The sequence below is a fragment of the Dermacentor andersoni genome, chromosome 10 (genome assembly GCF_023375885.2).
Source record: "Dermacentor andersoni chromosome 10, qqDerAnde1_hic_scaffold, whole genome shotgun sequence".
Taxonomy (NCBI): domain Eukaryota; kingdom Metazoa; phylum Arthropoda; class Arachnida; order Ixodida; family Ixodidae; genus Dermacentor; species Dermacentor andersoni.
In genome coordinates, this window is record NC_092823.1 from 16,678,114 (window position 1) to 16,700,616 (window position 22,503).

General features: G+C 48.6%; 1 protein-coding gene across 1 annotated transcript in view; it reads left to right on the forward strand.

Annotated features, from left to right (window-relative positions):
- LOC126519321 (chymotrypsinogen A-like) overlaps positions 1–19,590 on the forward strand; it is an 89,210-nt gene extending 69,620 nt beyond the window's left edge. The window contains exon 9 of the mRNA XM_050168952.3: positions 19,222–19,590. Coding sequence (XP_050024909.2) covers positions 19,222–19,404 — 183 coding nt within the window. The 3' untranslated portion in view covers positions 19,405–19,590. The remainder of the gene's footprint in view (positions 1–19,221) is intronic.
- Positions 19,591–22,503: the final 2,913 nt, after the last annotated feature.

A 22,503-nucleotide genomic window follows, 5' to 3' on the forward strand; every position in this document is an offset into this window, starting at 1 on the left:
CCTTCACGGCCGCTATTTTACAGTCATTACCGACCATAATGCACTGTGCTGGCTTTCATTTACACTTCATTCATTGTTTTAGATAAACACTCGCGGTTATAAATAGCATATGGTTTATATTTTTTACAGCGTAGCTGTAAAATGTTAGAAAGTTAGGTGGCAGAAAGTTAGGTGGGCGGATGAGATTAAGAAGTTTGCAGGGATTACATGGCCGCAATTTGTACATGACCGTGGTAGTTGGATAAGTATGGGAGAGGCCTTTGCCCTGCAGTGGGCGTAACCAGGCGGCGGCGGCGGCGGCGGCGGCGGCGGCGGCTGCTGCTGCTGCTGCTGCTGCTGCTGCTGCTGCTGCTGCCGCCGCCTCCGCCGCCGCCGCCGCCGCTGCCGCCGCCGCTGCCGCCGCCGCCGCCGCTGCCGCCGCCGCCGCCGCCGCCGCCGCCGCCGCCGCCGCCGCCGCCGCCGCCGCCGCCGCCGCCGCCGCTGCCGCCGCCGCCGCCGCCGCCGCCGCCGCCGCCGCTGCCGCTGCTGATGATGCTGCTGCTGCTGCTGCTGCTGCTGCTGCTGCTGCTGCTGCTGCTGCTGCTGCTGCTGCTGCTGCTGCTGCTGCTGCTGCTGCTGCTGATGATGATGATGATGATTACCTCTACTGTCCAAGGAAATTTTGGTGTCGTTGGCGTGGTAAGCAAAAAGCTCCCCATACGTAGTCAAATCCCGCAGACAAGGCAATGCCGGGCCGACCTACGGCGAAGATGAAGCAGGCGTTAAGCACTCCTCATACATGGGCCGATCCCAAAGATAGCGCAATACCGCCCCGATCGGCGGCGGAGGCGAAGCAGGCGTTAAACACTCCCCATACGTGGTCCGATCCCGAAGATAGTGCTCTCGCGATAGCGAAACGCGAGGGGAGACGCTTGTACTTCATCGAAACATGTTATCTCCGTTGTATTCACTAATATTCGCATTATATTTAATAAAAGGGACGAATTGTGTTCTCTGGTTGATGACACTGATGCTGACATAATAGCGATAACTGAAACTTGGTTGACTAACAAAATAACCAACGAAGAATTGTTTCATTGCCGTAAAAGATACGTTGTGTATCGGAATGACCATACTGACAGAATTGGGGGACGTGTATTGCTTGCTGTTAGTAAAACTGTTGAGTGCTTTATTGTACCGATAATCACTCAAATTGAATCTATCTGGTGGTCATTATCTTAGGCGTCTGCTACCTCCCACCCTCCTATACGTTTTGTGATCAATCAACTAACAGTAAGATTCCCTGGAGCAAAGATAGTACTTATGGGTGACTTTAACTTTCCTAACATAAATTGGTCGAGCACATGTCCCTTTTCTAACCCATCATCCAGTGAGTCTAATCAGTTTATCACTATTTGTTCTGACTTTACACAAACGGTCGTTATTCCAACACGTGTAGCAGGCACTACGTCATCGTTACTTGATCTCGTGCTGACATCATCGGCTGATATTATATCCCCGATAACGCACTTACCTGGCCTTAGCGGCCACGATACATTACATATTACAACCACGATATCACTACTACTGAAACTTAAACGATTTAAGGAAATAAAATATTATAAAAAGGCTAACTTATCGGCAATAAACAACGAACTTGCTTCCTTTCTTGACCCGTTTTTACTCTGCCATCTCGATCGTTCTGTCGAGACAAATTCGCGCCTCTTAAAAGAAAAAGTATCTGATCTAATAAACCGTTATATTCCAGTCCGACGTATATATTCAAGTAGTAACGCACCGTGGTATAACAGACACCTTAACAGACCAAGTAACAAAAAGAAACGCCTATTTCGTATCGCTAAACGGTCACTAAATACTGAACACTTGTTCTCATACAAATCCGCTACCGCGCCGTACTTTTCTAACTTAAGGTCTGCGAAGTTTTCCTCGTACAACATTACCCTTTCCAAGCTACTGAAAACTAACAGTAAGGCATTCTGGAGCTCTATGAAAGGAGATAGCACTATAAAGGTTACTCTAACTTCACTAACTGGGAAAGCAATCGCCGACCACGCATGCGCTGACGTGCTAAATGACACGTTCGTACAGGCCTTTTCGCCGTCTTCGCATGCTACTCCTCACAAAATACGACCCGAAAAATACCCCCACATGGATCCCATAGCATTTAATAGTAACGGTATTAAATCGATTATAAATAAATTAGAATTAAAAACGGCATGTGGTGTTGATGAAATCAACATTAAATTTTTACACTGTACTAGTTAGTATTGTTCAATAATTTTACAATTGCTTTTTCTCAGTCGCTTCACAACGGCACATTGCCTTTAGATTGGAAAACGGCTAAGATTATTCCCATTCATAAATCTGGTGATACGCATAACCCTTCTAATTATAGGCCCATTAGTTTGACTTCAGTGCGCTGTAAGATAATGGAGCACGTAATTTATTCTCGGGTAATCAATCATGTTGAATCTAACAGCTTCTTTACATCTAGTCAACATGGTTTTCGTAAAACATTCTCCTGTGATACCCAGCTTCTTTGCTTTACTAACGATTTGCATCCCAACTTGGACGCAGGCTTTTTTACGGACTGTATATTTCTTGATTTCGCTAAACTTTTGACAAAGTACACCACAGATTACTGCTATGTAAACTCAGAGCACTAAAGATTGATACTAATGTAATTAATTGGATACAAGCATTTCTAACACACCGCATGCAATTTGTAAGCGCCAATGAAGTTAATTCAACTCTAACACCCGTCAAATCTGGCGTTCCGCAAGGCTCCGTGCTTGGACCGCTGTTGTTTTTGATCTACGTTAACGATTTACCTAATAACATTGCGTCCAAAATTTGTCTTTTTGAAGATGACTGCGTAATATATCGTAAAATTACTAATGATGCTAATATTTCATCTTCAGGACGATTTAAACACACTGCATAACTCGACTATAAAATGGCGCATGCAGCTTAACGCCAAGAAATGTAAATCGATGCGAATATCGCGTACTAATGAAGCTTGTCCTGCCTATTTACTTGATAACATTCTTTTACAGAGCGTAAAAAACTACAAATATCTGGGCGTCCATATAAACTATAACTTATCCTGGAAGTACCATATCAACTTTATAACGAGCAAAGCTAATCGTACACTTGGATATCTTCGCAGAAACTTCTCGTTCGCACCATTATCACTCAAACATTCGTTATACACGACATATGTCCATCCACAGTTGGAATATGCATCATCAGTATGGTACGAACATCATGCCATCTCAGTTAATTGCCTTGAAAGTGTCCAGAATCGTTCCGCTCGGTTTATACTAGCTAATTACCATCGTACGGCAAGCGTAACACAAATGAAGGCTACACTTAACCTACCTTCGCTGTTAACCCGCAGGAAACAATCACGCCTATGCTTATTAATTTTCATAAGATTTACTACCAGAACGCGGCGCTTCGGTCAGCATGGATTAATCCAGCACCATACATCTCCTCAAGTAGAGATCATACGCATAAGGTACATGTGCCTCGCTCTAACATGTTCGCAATCATTTTTACCCAAAACATGCAACGAATGGAACGGTCTGCCAGCATCTGTTGTTAGTATAAGTATTCCTGTTCAATTTAGAAATGCTTTAGTTAACTACATTTAAATCATGAAACTTGCGTTTAATATATCATGTGTCTTTTCATTGTATAAATACTATATTTGCAACTTAACTATGTATGTATTGACCTATCATTCCCAATTTGTTTTATTGAAAAGTGTGTCAAGAGGTTTGTATGGTGAACTACCACTATTATTTTTTGTCTATGATGTGTAAATCCGTGAGCGAGCATAAAAAAATTTAAAAAAATTAATTGTGGGGCTTCATGTGCCAAAACCACTTTCTGATCATGAGGCACGCCGTAGTGGAGGACTGCTGAAATTTGGACAACCTGGGGTTCTTTAACGTGCACCTAAATCGAAGTACACGGGTGTTTTCGCATTTCGCCCCCATCGAAATGCGGCCGCCGTGGCCGGGATTCGATACCGCGACCTCGTGCTCAGCAGCCTAACACCATAGCCACTGAGCAACTACGGCGGGTCTGAGCGAGCATAATTTATCATTGTTACTTATACTGTTCATATCATAAGAAGCCAACAAACATTGACACCAAGGACAACATAGGGGAAATTACTTGTGCTTAATGAAAGTGGTGACGCTGGCTAACACTCCTAGGGTTCTACTGGGACACATAAATACCCAAGAAAGTGGATGGGGAAACAGCGCCGCGGTAGCTCAATTGGAAGAGCATCGCACGCGAAATGCGAAGGTTGTGGGTCCGGTTCCCACCTGCGGCAAGTTGTTCTTTTATCCACTTTGATTTCCATTAATTTATCATTTCTTCATTTCATTTATTAAGCACAAGTAATTTCCCCTACGTTGTCCTTGGTGTCAAAGTTTGTTGGCTTCTTATGATATGACTAATAAAAATCGGGCCCCTCGGTTAACCCCCTTTCTTCTCGTTAATTACTTATACTGTGCCTTTTCTGTACATCATTGTTACCTCCTTTATGTTGCCTCTCCCCTTTAATGTGTACTTACTCTGAGGATACTGTAAATAAATAAATAAATAAATGCCGGACCGACCCGCGACGGAGGTGGAGCAGGCGTTAAGCACTCCCCATGAGTGGGCCGATCCTGATGATGAAAAACTTTATTGATCCCTGTTTAAAGAAAAGGGGTCAATGAAATAGAGGGTGGGGGGAGGAACTACTTGAAGTCATCATCATCAGCCTGGTTACGCCCACTGCAGGGCAAAGGCTTCTCCCATACTTCTCCAACAACCCCGGTCATGTACTAATTGTGGCCATGCATCGTCCCTGCAAACTTCTTAATCTCATCTACCCACCTAACTTTCTGCCGCCCCCTGCTACGCTTCCCTTCCCTTGAAATCCAGTCCGTAACCCTTGATGACGATCGGTTATCTTCCCTCCTCATTATATGTGCTGCCCATGTGCTTGTGCACATGTGCTTGCTGCCCATGTGCCCATGTGCTTTTCTTATCCCTTAACGTTACACCCATCCTTCTTCTTTCCATAGCTCGTGGCGTCGTCCTCAATTTAGGTAGAACCCTTTTCGTAAGCCTCCAGATTTCTGCCCCGTAGGTGAGTACTGGTAAGACACAGCTATTATATACTTTTCTCTTGAGGGATAATGGCAACCAGCTCTTCACGATCTGAGAATGTCTGCCAAACGCACCCCAGCCCATTCTTATTCTTCTGATTATTTCCGTCTCATGATTCGGATCCGCCGTCAGTACCTGCCCTAAGTAGGTGTATTGCCTTACCAATTCCAGTGCCTCGCTACCTATTGTAAATTGCTGTTGTCGTCCAAGGCTGTTAAACATTACTTTAGTTTTCTGCAGATTAATTTTTAGACCCGCTCTTCTGCTTTGCCTCTCCAGGTCAGTGAGCATGCATTGCACTTGGTCTCCTGAGTTACTAAGCAAGACAATATCATCAGCGAATCGCAAGTTACTGAGGTATTCTTCATTAACTTTTATCCCCAATTCTTCCCAATCCAGGTCTCTGAATTCCTCCTGTAAACACGCTGTGAATAGCATTGGAGAGATCGTATCTCCCTGCCTGACGCCTTTCTTTATTGGGATTTTGTTGCTTTCTTTATGGAGGACTATGGTGGCTGTGGAACCGCTATAGATATCTTTCAGTATTTTTACATACGGCTCATCTACACCCTGATTCCGTAATGCCTCCATGACTGCTGAGCTTTCGACAGAATCAAACGCTTTCTCGTAATCGATGAAAGCTGTATATAAGGGTTCGTTATATTCCGCACATTTCTCTATCACCTGATTGATAGTGTGAATATGGTCTATTGTTGAATAGCCTTACGGAATCCTGCCTTGTCCTTTGGTTGACGGAAATCTAAGGTGTTCCTGATTCTATTTGCAATTACCTTAGTAAATACTTTGTAGGCAACGGACAGTAAGCTGATCGGTCTATAATTTTTCATGTCTTTGGCGTCCTCTTTCTTATGGATTAGGATTATGTTAACGTTTTTCCAAGATTCCGGTACGCTCGAAGTCATGAGGCATGGCGTATACAGGGTGGCCAGATTTTCTAGAACAATCTGCCCACCATCCTTCAACAAATCTGCTGTTACCTTATCCTCCCCAGCGGCCTTCCCCCTTTGCATAGCTGCCAAGGCTTTTTTTACTTCTTCCGGCGTTACCTGTGGGATTTCGAATTCCTCTAAGCTATTCTCTCTTCCATTATCGTCGTGGGTGCCACTGGTACTGTATAAATCTCTATAGAACTTCCCAGCCACTTGAACTATCTCATCCATATTAGTAATGATATTGCCGGATTTGTCTCTTAACACATACATCTGATTCTTGCCAATTCCTAGTGTCTTCTTTACTGCTTTTAGGCTTCCTCCGTTCCTGAGGGCATGTTCAATTATATCCATATTATACTTCCTTGTGTCAGCTGTCTTACGCTTGTTGATTAACTTTGAAAGTTCAGCCAGTTCTATTCTAGCTGTAGGGTCTGTAGGATAAAGGAGGCCTTCTTGAAGTAGGCCTCCTTTATCCTTCAGCCCACTCCAGGATGGCCTCCTGAAGATCGAGCGTGGAGCTGCGCAAGGCAGCCTCCCATTGGTCCTCACTAGATATTAATTGCTTGAGGAAAGGGGGAAGGGGGTGCTTAGGGCATCCCCACATGATGTGGTTTAAGTCTGCTTTGGGAGAGACACAGAATTTATGAGAGGGAGAAAGGTAAATGGCGGGATTAATGCGGTGGAGGAGGTACGGGGACGGAAAGGTGCGAGTCTGCAGCTGTCGCCACAGAACTTCACACCTACGCGCGGATTTACCCATGAGTGGCGGAAAGGTTAAGCGGTCTAATCGGTAGTGTGTGCAGATGTTGTCGTAAGTAATAAGTCGATCGTGCGCTGTAAACGGCGCCTCCTCCTTGGCGAGCTCCGACACATCTGATGCCTGAGCCCGGACTTTAAATCCTCGGGCACTGGCATGAGCCGCCTCGTTTCTGGCAAGGCCGGCATGCGCGGGAGTCCAGATTAATGCTAGTTTGCCAAGAGGAGAGAAAGGACTGGCTTAGAGACCCTACCCACTCCGAAGTTATGTATGGCTGCTTTGGAGTCGCTAACGATAACTGATGAATTTGGGATTGTGAGGGCCAGGGCAATGGCCGCTTCCTCCGCCTCCTCCGAGGAAGAGCCAGGAATGGAGGCGGCCGCAGCGACCTGGCCGTGAGAGTTAATGACCCATACTGCGTAATGATTTCTGTTCCAATATTCGGCGGCATCAACATAGAGCACGTCTTTTGAGGTGGAGAATTGTTTGTGGAGAGCCTTTGCTCGCTGCCTCCTGCGCTGTTTGTGGTGCACAGGGTGCATGTTTTTAGGAAGTGGGAGGATGCAGAGGTTCTCGTGTATGTGATGTGGAATGGTGTATTTAGTCTTGATGATGGGTGCCGGAGTGACAGAAAGAGTTTGTAGAATGTGTCGACCTGTTGCGGTGTTAGAAAGTCTGCTATATTGGGATGTGAGGTGGGCTTCTGTGAGTTCAGTAAGTGTGTTGAAAGTTCCAGTAAGCATTAGCCTTTCAGTGGAGGTACGTATGGGGACCCCCAGAGCGAATTTATATATCTTGCGTAACAGAGTGTCGATCTTACCTGATTCTGATTTAAGGAAATGTAGATATGGTGTTGCGAATGTAATCTTACTGATAACGAAGGCCTGAATCAAGCGGAGAAGTTCGGCCTCCTTTAGTCCGCCATGTTTATTGGAGACTCGCACTAGAAGGCGAAGGTGTGATCGACTGGGAGTGTATGTAGGGTATATGTGTTGAGCCGGTTGCTTTGAACGTGTAAACCGAGCACCCGGAGCCTGTCCACTCTAGTAACGGGGATGTGGTTTAGGATGACCTGTATACTAGACATGTGTTTTCCGGCCCCCCGGTGGGATGGCAGAAGTAGCTCTGATTTTTGAGGGGAGCATGTGAGATTTATAGCCCCGGCATGAGCCACGACGGCGTCTGCTGTGGCCTGTGGAGTGTCTTGAATCTCTCCATCGGAGCCGCCAGTCGTTCAAAGAGTGATGTCATCGGCGTATAGTGAAAACTTGAGATCGGGAATGGACCGCAATGCTTGCGCCACCGGCATCATAGAAAGATTAAAAAGAAAAGGGAACAGCACTGAGCCTTGGGGCGTGCCGTAGCTACCTAAAGCGTACGAAAGGGATTGCTCTGTGCCTATGTGTATCGTTGCGGTACGGTTGGATAAGAAGGTACATATGTAGTCATATGTCTTTCCGCCAACCCCAATGAGATTAAGCTCTCGAAGGATGGCAGATTGTGAAACGTTATTGAAGGCTCCGTAGAGGTCCAGACTGAGAATTGCTTGCGTATCTAGACTGTTATTGGGTGTAATGATGTCATGTTTCATTCGAAGCATGATATCTTGGCATGAGAGAGATTTTCGAAAACCTACCATTTCTGATGGATAAAGATTGTTGTCTTCCATGTATTTACTGAGTCGGTTGAGGATGACGTGTTCGAGTGTTTTACCTAGACAAGAGGTTAGTGATATAGGCCTGAGATTAGAAGTGTTGAGTGGTTTGCTTGGCTTTGGGATAAAAATTACCCTGGCATCTTTCCACGAACTAGGGAGGGTGCCAGTGTCAAAGCAGTGATTGAAGTACGCCGTGATGGCTGTGACAGAGTTGTCGTCTGGATTGCAGAGTATTTTATGATTAATAATGCCGGGGCCTGGTGCTGACATTGTGCGCAGGGTGGAGACGGCATGGCGAACCTCTGCTTCCGTGATAGCGGCGCTAAGTAGGTCGTTGAGTTCACCAGTATATTTTGGCATGTCATACTTCTGAGCGGGAGGCAGATGTTTATGGCGGAGGTCGTCGAAGAATCCGTTGAGATTGTTTTTGTGTGCATGTAGCAGTTTGTTTATGCTATGGTTGTGGTGTGTGCGCGATGTGGTAGGGTCTAATAAGTGTCGCAAGAGTTGCCATGTGCACTTGTTATCGAGGTTGTCATGCATGCTTTCACATACCTGGCCCCACTGCTGGCAGGCCAGTTGTGTAGCGTACTCCTGGATCTGGAGGTCTACTTTGGCAATTCTGAGTCTTAGTTTTCGGTTGAACCGTTGCCTCTTCCACCGTTTGAGAAGAGACTGTTTGGCTTCCCACATGTGTAGAAGCTTGGAATCAACCGTAGTGAGAGCGGTTTCGGGGGGCAGAGTGGTAGTGTGCGTCTGGGCGTCTGAGTGTAGTTGTTGAACCCATTCTGAAATGTCTTGAATGTTTGTGGGAGCGGATATCTGGCGGGCCTCTCGAAAATTGTCCCAATTGGTAAGGCTGAGGCGTTTGGGTGCAAATGGTTTGTGTTTGAATTGTAGTGTGATGGTAATGATGTAATGGTCGCTACCGAGGTTAACTTGTGAGTTGTGCATGTGACGTGTTGGATTCTGTGTGTAAGCGTAAGATCGGGGGAGGTGTCCTTAGCTACGCTGTTGCCTAGCCTGGTTGGTGCATCGATGTCGTTATGTAATGTGAGTCTGTGCTCTTGTATGTGGATCCATAGGGCTCTGCCCTTAGGAGTAGAAACGGAGCGACCCCACAAATGGTTGGGTGCGTTGAAATTTCCAAGAATTAGGAGGAGGTAGTGGGTGGCAGCGGCAATAGCTTGAGCGAAAAGGGAGTCAAAGAGGTGATGTTTGTCTTGTGGACGACTATAGATATTGAGAATGTAAAGGCCAGATGCATTATTTTTGCGAGCAATAATTTCTAGAAAATCGTGCTCTATATCGACGCTGTTGAATTGGGAGTGATTGGCAGTGAATTGCTTTTGCATAAGAATTGCCGTATCGGGCCGGGAGACCTTATTGGTCTGATAGACATTATAACCTGGGAAGCTGATTAGTCCGTGAGTTTCCTGAAGCGCAATGACAGCTGGGAGATTAGAAGAAGAGGCTAGAAACTGGTGGAGGTGTGCTTTCGTTTTTCGAAACCCCCTACAGTTCCACTGCCACACTTCAAACTCGGAGCGTGTCGGGTAATTGGCCATTGTTAAGCGGAGCTGGTGGGGAGGCGGATCGAGCAGGTGGCACTATGTTAGGATGATTCGCGGTGACTCCGGCTATCCATCTTGTAGTTTGTTGGATGTGTGCTTGTACGAATTCAATAAATTTGTCGAGCTTTTCATTCCTGGCTGTGTAATCTGTATTGATTTTTTCAATTGCAGTGAGTATATTAGGAATTTAGTCTCCAACGCGGTTAGCCTGAAGATAGTGCAGTGACGGGCCAATCCGCGGGGGAGGTGAAGCAGGCGTTAAGCACTCCCCATACATGGGCCGATCCCGCAGACAGTGCAATACTGGCCCGACCCGCGGCGGCGGTGAAGCAGGCGTTAAGCACTCCCCATACGTGGGCCGATCCCGCAGACACTGCAACGCCGGGCCGACCCGTGGTGGAGGTGAAGCAGGCGTTAAGCACTCCCCATACATGGGCCGATCCCGCAAACAGTGCAATACTGCCCCGACCCGCGGCGGAGATGAAGCAGGCGTTAAGCACTCCCCATGCGTGGTCCGATCCCGACGATAGTGCAAAACCAGCGTGACCGCGGCGGAGGCGAAGCAGGCGTTAAGCACTCCCCATATGTGGACCGTTCCCGAAGATAGTGCAATGCCGGGCCAACCCGCCACGGAGATGCAGTTCGCCAACATACACAGTTTCGCTTGTCAACTTTGTAGTGTTATCGGTTATCTCTGATCTGACCATGCACTCGTGTGCACAGGCTGTGACGTCATTAAGGAAAAGGGATAAAAAGCGGCTGTCTAATAAACACGGGGCTTTTTGAGTTCGTGACTACATCGGAGTGGCGTCACTCTTTTGCTCGCATCAACGCTCCGGCGGCGGACACGACATGGTGTCAGAATTGGGATCGACCCCCCATCCTAGTTGCCTTGCGGCGATCGATCTGCGCGACGACGGCTCCGCCAGCGGCAGCCGCGCCACCGGCAGCCATCTCGCCACCGACACCCTTCAACTTCGACAGGACTTCCCGAAGATAGTGCAATACCGACCCGACCGACGGTGGAGGTGAAGCAGGCGTTAAGCACTCCCCATACGTGGGCTGATCCCGAAGACAGTGCAACGTCGGGCCGAGCCGCGGCGGAAGTGAAGCAGGCGTTAAGTACTCCCCATACGTGGGCCGATCCCGAAGATAGTGCAATGCCGGGCTGACCCGCGCCAAAGGTGAAGCAGGCGTTAAACACTCCCCATACGTGGGCCAATCCCGAAGATAGTGCAATACCGATTCGACCCATGGCGGAGGTGAAGCAAGCGTTAAGCACTTCCTATACGTGGACCGATCCCGAAGATAGTGCAACGTCGGGCCGACCCGCGGCGGAAGTGAAGCAGGCGTTAAACACTCCCCATATGTGGGCTGACCCCGAAGATAGTGCAATACCGGCCCGACACCCGGCGAAGGTGTAGCAGGCGTTAAGCACTCCCCATACGTGGGCCAATCCTGAAGATAGTGTAATACCGGCCCGAGCCACAGCGGAGGTGAAGCAGGCGTTAAAGGGAAGCTGAAGAGTCTGTCGAATTCAATAAGACGCTCATATACGGATGCGGGAACCTTATAAACCATGTAGGTAAAATTTGGGTTTTTCTTTCAATTAGGAGCGACGTAATCGTCTGTTGAAATTGCACTGTAGCTCCGCCCCCCGTCGAATGCCGCGCGCTGCTGCTGACGCTGACGATGCGAGCGGAGACCGGAAACGGCGGTGTTGTGACGTCAACTCTAGTGTTTCGTTTCTTCGCAGCGTCCGCGACCGTGCCTGACCGCGCTTGTTTCTGCGTGCGTGCCATCGTAATCTGCTTCGATCGACCCTGCATTCCTTTGTTGGTGCGTCTGTGTGTATGTAGAGTGGTAGTCAACGTGCGTGGTAGTCAACGTGCGTGGTAGTCAACGTGAGTGGTAATCAACGTGAGTGGTAATCAACGTGAGTGGTAGTCAACGTGGTAGTCAACAGATGAAGGTCACTACACGTACTGCATGAACCGGGAAGCTTTTCACGCGTTTAAACCGTCTTTGTAGATTGCCGACAGCTTTGGACAGCGCACAAATGCCGACGATCGGATCCCCGCTTACGTTCCACGAGGAGGCATGCAGGAACACACCACTACAGTTGTTTGACCGGGAACGAGCTCAAGAGATCGGCGAAAGATCGGCGAGATCACTAGATCGCTTTGCAAAAAACATACTCACCAAAGAGCATTTTCAACACGAGGAGATCCCAAGACTGCTTTCGTTCGCGTCGAAAGCACTGTTCGCACCAGCATCGTTTGCTTCTTCAAGAGGCCGGCTCTTCGCAATCGGCTCTACATGTAGGGAGTAACGCCGAACGCGCGGAGTAGTGCGGACGTACCCACATCGGCTCCCGTTTTTCAAGGTTTTCTGCTGTTTTGCGAAGCCGACCCACGGAAACTGTACCTTTTATGAAGCGGCAAGTTCCGAGGAATGCGCAGATAGTGGACTCTTATCGGTGGGTGGACTTTTCACCATTTTATGACATCTTGAATCTCCGACCACGCCGCGAGAGCGCCAACCCTAACGGGCTACGCCTACTTACGGCGCGGCAACGCGAGAAGGCGTAGGCCTAACCCGGTTGCCGGCGCGGACGACCGGCGTTCCAAGCGAACTACTGAGCAACAGAAACCATGCCAGGGACCATAGTTGTCGAGGGGATGGAAATCGCCCCGGAGAAGCTCGATGAAGCGGGATGGACCACCGCCCTCGGCAGCAAGCGAAAACAACCAACGAGTACGCCGTCGTATAGCGGGCAACGTGTCACCAAGAATATGCCGGCTGGCAGCCGCACGGCCAACTCCCCGGCCAAAAGGTTCATGAAGCAGGTAACGGCAGCCTCGAGGCTACCTAAATTACCGAAGGACCAAATCAAGATCATCGTGCGCCCCAAGGGAGGCCTCGACGTTTCCAAAACGGATATCATACTCCTCGCCCAAGCCCTAGCCATGGCGGCGGCCCTGACGGAACAGCAGACTGCCGAGGACACCGTGTGCCCAAACAAGATGCAGAACATTTTGGTTATCTCTACCCCTCACGATCAAAACGCCAGGGCATATGCAAAAATCAGCAAAATACATACTAAACTCGGCGCCTTTGAGGTGTCAGCCTACATTTCTGCGCCTGATGACACGTGCAAAGGTGTAATAAGAAACATCGACCCTTCATTTGACGAAGCAGCCCTTAGGAGGATGATTCTGAACCCAAGAAACCCTACGGCATTAGAAGTCAGAAGAATTAAGAACACGCAAGTAGTTGTTATACTCTTTGACGGCATGCGAGTGCCCAACACGGTCATGTGTGGAGCCGCCCTCGTTCCATGCTTTCTGTACAAACGGCAGGTGGATGTATGCTACGCGTGTGGTCACGTGGGTCACAGAGCCGACGTGTGCCCCAGTAGCGAAGAGGAAAAGAACAAGTGCCGTGGCTGTGGGAAAATGAAGTCTTCAGAGTCGCAAGAGAAGGAACACCACTGCACACCTAAATGTGAAGCATGCGGCGGCCCCCATATCACCGGGGATAGGACATGCAAACAACGCTACCTGATCCCATATATCGTTAGGCGTCGGCGTCGAAGGCGACGGCAAATGGAGCGAAGAATACAGATGGACAGCGGCGAAGACATCATGATCTCCTACGCACAGAGCTCGGCGACACCTGCGGCAGCCCATGGTGGATCCACCCTGCGAGCCCGCTCACAATCGAGGGGGCGCTCTCGCTCCAGGAGGCGAACCGGCTCAGGGAAAGGCGGGAATGCCAGCGCATCGAGATCGAGATCCCGGTCCCGGTCTCGCTCCCAGCCCGCCAAGCGGGCCACGTGGGCCGACAAAGTCAAGGGCTCCGGCACAGCGCCGTCGATGGGAAAGAAGACTACGACGGCCAAAGGAGCAAGTGGTGAGGCACAGTCAGAGCAAGTGAATGATCCCCGAATCCAATCACTTGAGGCGGAAAATCAACAGCTCAGGCGCGAACTTGCAGAACTTAAGGAGGCCTTAAATAGCATTAGAGGGCAAATCTCGAACCGCGACGAGGATAAAATTAAAGCTCTAGGCCCGCTTGCTGGCAAATCCAAGCGTAAAGCTCCCAACCCAGAACCGGTGAGCGAGACAGAAGAGGAGGATGAGATGGCCGAGCCGAGCGAAGCCACAGCTACCGCCGCCGATCCTCCGGCCAAAATAAACAACAGAGGCAAGCTAGCTGCCATAGAAAAGACCCTAGGACGCATGATGGAAATGCTCTCCGGGATGGAGACGAGATTAACTCAACTAGAGAGGCCCAAGGTCCAAGCCAAAGGCAGGCTTACGGTGTCGACAGTGCAGAATCAGGCGAACCCGAACCCCGAAAGTAGGGCTAAAGAGCTAATTGATCATTCTCAGTAGACAAAATGGCGAACACAAATAGCAACAACCTCAAAATTTGGCAGTGGAACTGCGCAAGTTTCCAGAGGCGCAAGGCCCCATTGGGACAGCTTATCAGATCTATTGCGGACAAGCCGCAAGTTATATTGTTACAAGAAACGCTATGTACAGCAGAATTTTCACTCTCGGGATACCGCACCATAGCATACAGGAGTGAAAAGGGCAGAGGTATCGCTACCCTAATCAGAAAGAACATCTCGTTCGTTGAGCACGAGGTCCGCGCGTACAAAGCGGGCCTCGAGGCCCAGTTAATAGAAATCGTACCCAACAGAACAATCAATTCTAACATTTTCATTCTCAACGTGTACAGCGCACCATCGGACAGGAAAAGAGACTTCAAAACATTATTAGGCACCACGTCTAGGGCGGCGAGAAGCGCGCCTCTCGTTGTCGCGGGTGACTTTAACGCACCCAATACGGAATGGGGGTATGGTTACAAAAGTGCAAAAGGAACGAACTTAGCCTTCAACGCTGCAGAGCTCGGCTTAATACTCGTCACAGACCCAAGGCTCCCCACCAGATCCGGTAATTCGGTCAGTCGAGATACGACCCCCGATCTCACCTTCCTCCGAGGTATCGAAGGCACGTGGGACAACCTCCAGGAGGGGCTAGGCAGTGACCATTACATACTTGAAATTCTGTTGCGTGTCAAACCCAGACCGCCCGCGAGATATGAGTATGTGGTCTGGGACCTCTTTCGAAAAATCAGAAATGACACAGTCCCGCCAGACGAGACGTATGCAGATCTGCTAGAGAATCTGAACTTGGCAGTTAAAGGAGAACCAAAGAAATCATTACGGATCTTGAAGTTCCTAAAATGGACTCGAAACTCGCTCACCTTCTGGAGGCCAAACACGCCCTCTCAGCAAGGTGGAAGACCCAAAAGCTTAATCGTAGACTAAGATCCAAAATCGCGCTTCTTAACAAGGAGATTTAAACCTATTCGGCCCAGCTCGCGCGGCAGCAATGGGATGAGACGTGTACCGAAACGGACGGGCGTATGCGAAGAGGTAGCAAATGGAGCTTATTGAAAAGTCTCCTCAACGATAAACAGTCTAAGGACACCCTTAACCTTGCAACGGATAGGCTCATTAAGAAGCAAATTGCAATCGGTCTCACCAACATCGAATTAGCCAACAACTTAGCTCATACTTATCTCCCCCTCGCTAAAGATGCGGATCGCCCGGTAGAGCGTGTGAACTACATGGGATTCTCGGCACCTGATCTAGACGAACCTTTCACCGTGTCAGAGATCAGACACGTTCTCTTCAATCTAAACGGCAGGTCAGCCCCGGGACCTGATGGAATCACGAACAAACTTCTCAGGAACTTAGATGACAGCGCAATCGAGATAGTCATGGCCAAAATAAATGAGGTATGGAAAAGTGGACAGGTCCCGATAGAATGGCGTAACGCAAAAGTGGTACTCATACCCAAACCAGGAAAACCCCCACATATAAATAATCTGCGGCCTATATCCCTTACATCATGCATCGCCAAGGTTGCGGAGCACGCGATACATAACAGGATAACCGAACATATTGAAAACAAGGAGCTCTTTAGACACAACTTAATTGGCTTTAGACAGGCGTTGTCCACACAGGACGCTATGCTTTTGCTTAAGAAAGCAATCTTTGATAACCCTACTCGCGACGTGAGAGGGATCCTCGCACTGGACCTCTCCAAGGCCTTCGACAGGGTCACGCATAAACACATACTGACGGAGATTTCGTCTCTCAACCTGGGCCAGCGGTTTCATGATTACACCAGATCTTTCCTCGCGGATCGCAAGGCACACCTCCGATTAGGCATGGTCACAGGAGGACCCTACGATCTAGGCACCTGCGGCACCCCGCAGGGCTCGGTCCTGTCCCCACTCTTATTTAATATAGCCATGCACAAGCTCTCCACTCGCCTCGCTGCAATCCCAAACGTTGGTCACGCCATTTATGCGGATGATATCACGATCTGGGCACCGGGCGGATCGCTAGCCATGCTCGAACACTCGTTACAGAGCGCGTTGGAGGCTACTGAAGACTTTCTTTCAAACACGGGCCTTGAACTCTCCCCCGCTAAATCAGAGCTATTGTTATACCGCCAGTCCAGACAGGGGGTCAGAAACCTTGCGCCTCTGGAAACTCTGCCGATAGAAATTCGAGCTAAAAATGGGCATCCTATACCGAGGATGGACTCGGTGAAAATTCTAGGCCTCCTCATTAACGCCAAGGGCTGTAACTCGACGGCCCTCAACAGGCTCACTGGACAGGCTAGTAATGTCCTAAGACTTGTAGCCCGCGTCTCAAATCGAAGAGGCGGTCTCAAAGAGGACAATTTGCTCAGAGCCTATCAAGCATTCTTCCTGAGTCATGTTATCTACATCGCACCGTACCTTAATTGGGGTAAAGCGGAAAAGGCCAAGCTCGACTCCCTAATCAGAACCGGCCTCAAGCGCGTGCTCGGCCTTCCGCAGTCCACAAGCACTGAGAAGCTGCTGGAGCTAGGACTCCATAACACCATCGATGAGCTAATAGAAGCTCACACAGCGGGTCAAATAATGAGACTTTCATCCACTAAGCCAGGGATCAAGATCTTAAAAGAAGCGGGAATCCAACCAAGACATGAACCGGCTACCAAAGTTAGCTTGATCCGGGAAACCAGAAATCGCATCATGGTTGAGCCCGTTCCGCGAAACATCCACCCAGTGCATAACGAGGGTAGGAGATTGGCGAGAGCCAAGTCCATCCTTAAAAAGATAAATCAGAAGAAACTAGATGCCCTCTTTGCCGATGCTGCCAGATATGACAGTGGGGATAAGTTCGCTGTCTCGGTGGTAGACGCGGCAGGCAACCTGGTCAATGCAGCCTCTGTTTATACGAAGTTTGCCCATGTGGCGGAGGAAGCGGCGATCGCTCTGGCTTTTCACAGCTCAAAAGTTCCCGCTATCATCTTCTCGGACTCGCGCACGGCGGTTAGATCCTTCTCGTCCGCTATCGCACTTCAAAAGACTAGGGCGAGCAGCGAAACATACCACATCTCGTGGTTCCCAGCCCATCTAGATAGCTCAGTTAACCCGCTTGGATGTAATCCTAACGAGCAGGCCCACCGGAGAGCGCGTGATTTCACGTACCGCGCTGTCGCGGGTAGCCAGGCTCGTAACGAGGTCAACATCCACAAAGATCCATTATGTACTTTCCATGAAATTGTTTCCCATTATCGACTGGGCAGGAGGACATTTCCACCCCCTCACCCTAAATTGAACAAACCTCAGGCTAGCACACTCAGACTTCTGCAAACCCGTTCGTATCCCTCTCCTCGGTCTCTTAACAGGATAGATCCTGCCCACTCACAGTCGTGCCCCAAATGTGGTCATGACTCATGCTCTTTTGAACACATGCTCTGGCTGTGCCCAGCCCTTAACGCCTCTCCACCCATCACGAAAGAACAATGGCAGGAATCGCTCAAGAGCAGCAATCTCCACATGCAACTCCAGGCTGTCCAGAGGGCCCACGACATTGCGGCGGAGCTTCATCTCCCGGTCCCATCGTGGGTGGCGCCACCGACTTGATCTTCGGGAGCCTTCGGTTTTAGCTCCCCAAGATCTCAGTCCCTCAGGACTCAAATAAAGTTCTTGTCATGTCATGTCTCTAAATTTTCCATTACCGTCTCAGAAAAACAGCACCAAACTACCTGGCACCGCGCTTCATGTGTAGTGGCAGCAGTCGGTTACTAGTGTTGACGTCACGAGGCGCCCGACCAATCACAGGCGGAAACGAGACGCGCGAGCTGGGCGTGTCCGCTGCTGCACTTTTCGTCGAAATAAAATATATTTGCGCTTTCTTTCGCTCAATTTCGATACGATATTCGAATTCGGAGGGTTGAAAACCATTATGTACAGATGTTCACTCATTTTTTCTGGAAAACCTTTCAGCTTCCCTTTAAGGGTCCCGCATACGCAGATTCGCTGGTCATCCTTCTTCATAGAGTGGAAGGGCACTGAGTTTTCTTTTGTGTGTCTGTTTTCACAAACTTATTTTCGAGAAGCCGGATCACGGCTCAGAATGAAAGCACGCGGCACAAATGGGTCATCGGTGCGATAGACCACCAGAAAGAGTTTGGGAATTCACTCTGACGAGGGGCAGCCGCACACGACTGACGCGAGTCGGCCTCGAAGCGCGGGCGACTGCCTTGTCCACCGGGGGGGTTGGGGGGGATGTCACCGGCCGTCCGGCTTGTGACGTCAGTCTAGAGTACTCGCCCATTGGTGGAGGCTCGTGTGCATCCACCTCTTAGGAGTAAACGCCCCTTTTTTCTAAAGTGGTACCCGACTATTATTGTATTGCATTGTATAGGATAGTTTTGGGTGCAGCACGAAAAATTAACTATAGGATTTCGAGTTCAGATGAACTGTCGACGAAGGAGCAATGCAGCCGGCCACCCAAACGAATAAGAACGCCAGCTGCCGGCACGTGTAGACGATTTTACGGAAGATACGACCCACGTCAGTCTTCCAAAACATCGGTGTTAGACACGTCATCGGTAAGCCATGTTCCAGGAAGTATTAGTATATCGGATCAGGATGAAGAGACTAGAAAGCTCGCGTTTGCGGTGGAAAACGGGAAAGCACCACGTTTGAACTTGCACTCGTTGAGCGCGTACTTTCACGCAGGGGGACAGCGGCGGCCCGCTGTTCTGCGCCAAGGATGGCACCGGTTGGAGCGTGCAGGGCGTCGCCAACGCCGTCCTGAAGAGCACAGACTTGGGGACGCTGTGCGGCGTCGGCAGCGACTCATTCTGGAACAGGGTCAGCGCTCACCTGACCTGGATCCGCCATGTCACTCGCGTCCTGTAGCACTTTCATCAGTTTGTAGCGCGTTGTTCTGTAGCTGATCCAGGGCGTCCAGCCAGCCCGGCGTGCAAAATTTGCACTGTGATTAGCATGATCGAGCCAATGAGCGAAGAGACAAGTTTCCCTTAGCAGGAAGAGATGACCGTTTCGGCAATAAAGTGCTGCGGGACTGTTGGATTTCGAAAACTATTGCAGCGTCTTTTATTGGTAGCTAGAGACACATTTGGCGTACCACCAGCAGCCGTGTGAGTTTCTGAAAGGGTACTGTCACGCAATAATTACATGGCTTGCTGTTACACTTGGTCATGCCCCCACAAACAGCGCTGACAAATATCCTCGACTCTGCCGTAGTATATATTGTGTTATTAGCGTTTGCCTGTATGTAATAAGTAGAACATGTAAACTAAGAAAACGAAAACACACTGTTGAAACCAAAGCACAATGAACACGGACTTGCTCTTTCGTCAAACCATCTGCGAACCACTGGTACTGTTTCCGTTCGATATGATTTTACACTCCAGCGTAAGTACTGAGGTAATCATAGAAAGCGCAACTCTATCAATAGAGAGAAAAACTCAGTTTCGCCCGGACTGCGAAAAATCGATTGCGATAGCAAAGTAGCAGATAGCTATACTAGGTAAGGATAATAGTTGTATCAGCCGTATACATTTGTAAAAATTTGTTTACTGACTGAATTAACAAGCCTGGTGTCGCGCGCGCACAAGCGCGGGCACCAGGCTTGCTTGCAAAACTCGCTTTCAGAACGCCGGAGTGAGGAAGCACGGCAGCAGCAGCGAGCGAATTGACCTTCGTGCTGCCTCTCGCTTCAACGCGAAGAAAGCGTCGACAATACAGCGCACACGAAGCTACTAGCCATCATCGCATCTTGACGAGTGCTTGATAGGCTCGCAGTCCGTTGACGAAAATGCGCCGAGCCAGGGGAGCTTGTACCGTTTTGCCATTTACGCAAGGACGTCGTTGGGACCGGCCGCATCGAAGAAACGGACCCTGCATGGTTGGCCCAGTAGCACCTGTGGAAATACCAACGGTGAGCGCAGGATCGCAGCGGCGGTGCCGCGGCCACGGATTCTTTTCTCGGCATTTGTGTTTATTTTATATTAACACAACTCATTAGTCAGCCAGTAGAATCCGCTGAAACTTCTATTTGTTTATTTATTTTCAAGTATCCTACAGGCCTCCGAGAAGGCATTGTGTATAAGGAGGGAATACGGTAACGTATTCGTAAGGAATTGGGAAGCAAAAGACGAGCATCACTACAATGAAAGAAATATTCACGCAACATATTCACGTATGGAACATTAATACGATATTAGCAAATGCAATATCAGGAGCAATAACATTAAAAACAGTAAGCAGAATAACATATTAAATAAACGATTTGCCGGCATACAGTCATAAATACAGTAAAAAAATGTATCACTTACATTCTTTAATTGACTTGTAGAGAAATGCAAGAAAGAAAAGGGAAGGCAAGACATGCTAGGCAAGACCCTGCCAGTATACTTGACTTAGTTTTAACTAACAATCCTGATATATTTTCCGACATAATCCATGGAGAAGACATCACTGACTATGATGTCACTACTGGATCCAGTAACCTTCGCGCTAGCAAAAGGACAGTTACCAAAAAGAAAATAGGATTTATGGCAAAGCCAACTTAGACGCAATTAACTGTGAATTAACAGCTTTTTCACACCAATTTCTGCATGAGTTTCATTTACGCCCAATTGAACAGAACTGGGTCCTTTTTAAAATCAGCTTCAGTCACCTCATCGCCAAGTTCATTCGCACGTTATCCATTTCCTGCAAAAGCAGTTCTCCTTGGTTTACCACCAACAAGCGTCGGCGGCCTTAACAACAAAAAAAGAAAAAGAAACTATACAGGCAGGCAAAACTGATTGGTCTTGCGAGTGCACATCATAAATACAAAGCTTGTCAAAAGGCTTATAACGCATTGCTACAATCTACTCGCCATAACTTTTTTTCTCAGGGCTTGCCATACATGCTAAAAAATAATACTCGTCGGTTTTGGCGTATGGTGAACCCTGAAATTCATGCTGACATCAGTCTTATTGATTCTAGTGGTATTCCTATACTCCATTCAGATTGCGCTCAACTGCTTCTTAACTTCTTCGTAGTTTCGACTGCCCCATCGTACAAATATATGCGCGTTTACCTTTCATCGGACTTATCCTGGACAACGCATGCAGCAACTCTATCATCCAAAGCTTCTCAATCTCCCGGCTACCTGCGTAGAAACTTGCGCAACGTGCCTTCTGATGTACGAAAATTTGCATATCTTATGTTCGCCCACAACTAGAATACGCTTCATCCACATGGTAACCATATTGTTACGCGAAGGACGAGTCAGTGAGACGAGCAACTATGTACAGGTTATATTTACAACAGCGGTCGCAGCGCTAACCGGTTAGATTCACAGCGCGACCCAAGTTCCTTCATCCTCCTCTTTTCACGAGTGATGGCCCCCATGCACCTCGTTTAAACAATCAAATATCACAAGCGTGTAGCCATATTCGCGCGCGTGCTGCCCATCACACACGCCATATCACACGCGTGCTGCCCTATTCTGAAGCTGTTCAGAATAGGGCAGCCAGATTCATCTCTGTCAACTACGACTGTCATTCGGGAATCAACCGAATAAAACAAGACCTTGCATTTCAGTCACTAGAAGATCACCGTGTCATTGCTCTTTCATGCCTTTTTCACAGGTACATTTATAGTAATTACTTTCACTGTTTGCCGCTTCATGCTCCTGTGCGCACATCTCGACGCATTCATAACGCACTTAGTTTCATGCGCATTCATGGTCAAACGCAGGCATTTAACTCATCAACACTACCTAGAGCTATTGCACATTGGAGCAGTCTCCCGGATCACATGGCAGCCATCTCCAATCGTGAAACATTCCGTGATAACATGGATTCGTTGCGTGTTAATATTGTGTAACGATGTTCCACTTTGCTATTTTTCTGTCGAGTAGTTACTGTTGGCCCCCTTACTCAATGCCCTTCAATGGGCCTGTAAGGTAATGTGGATAAATAAATGAATAAATAAATAAAT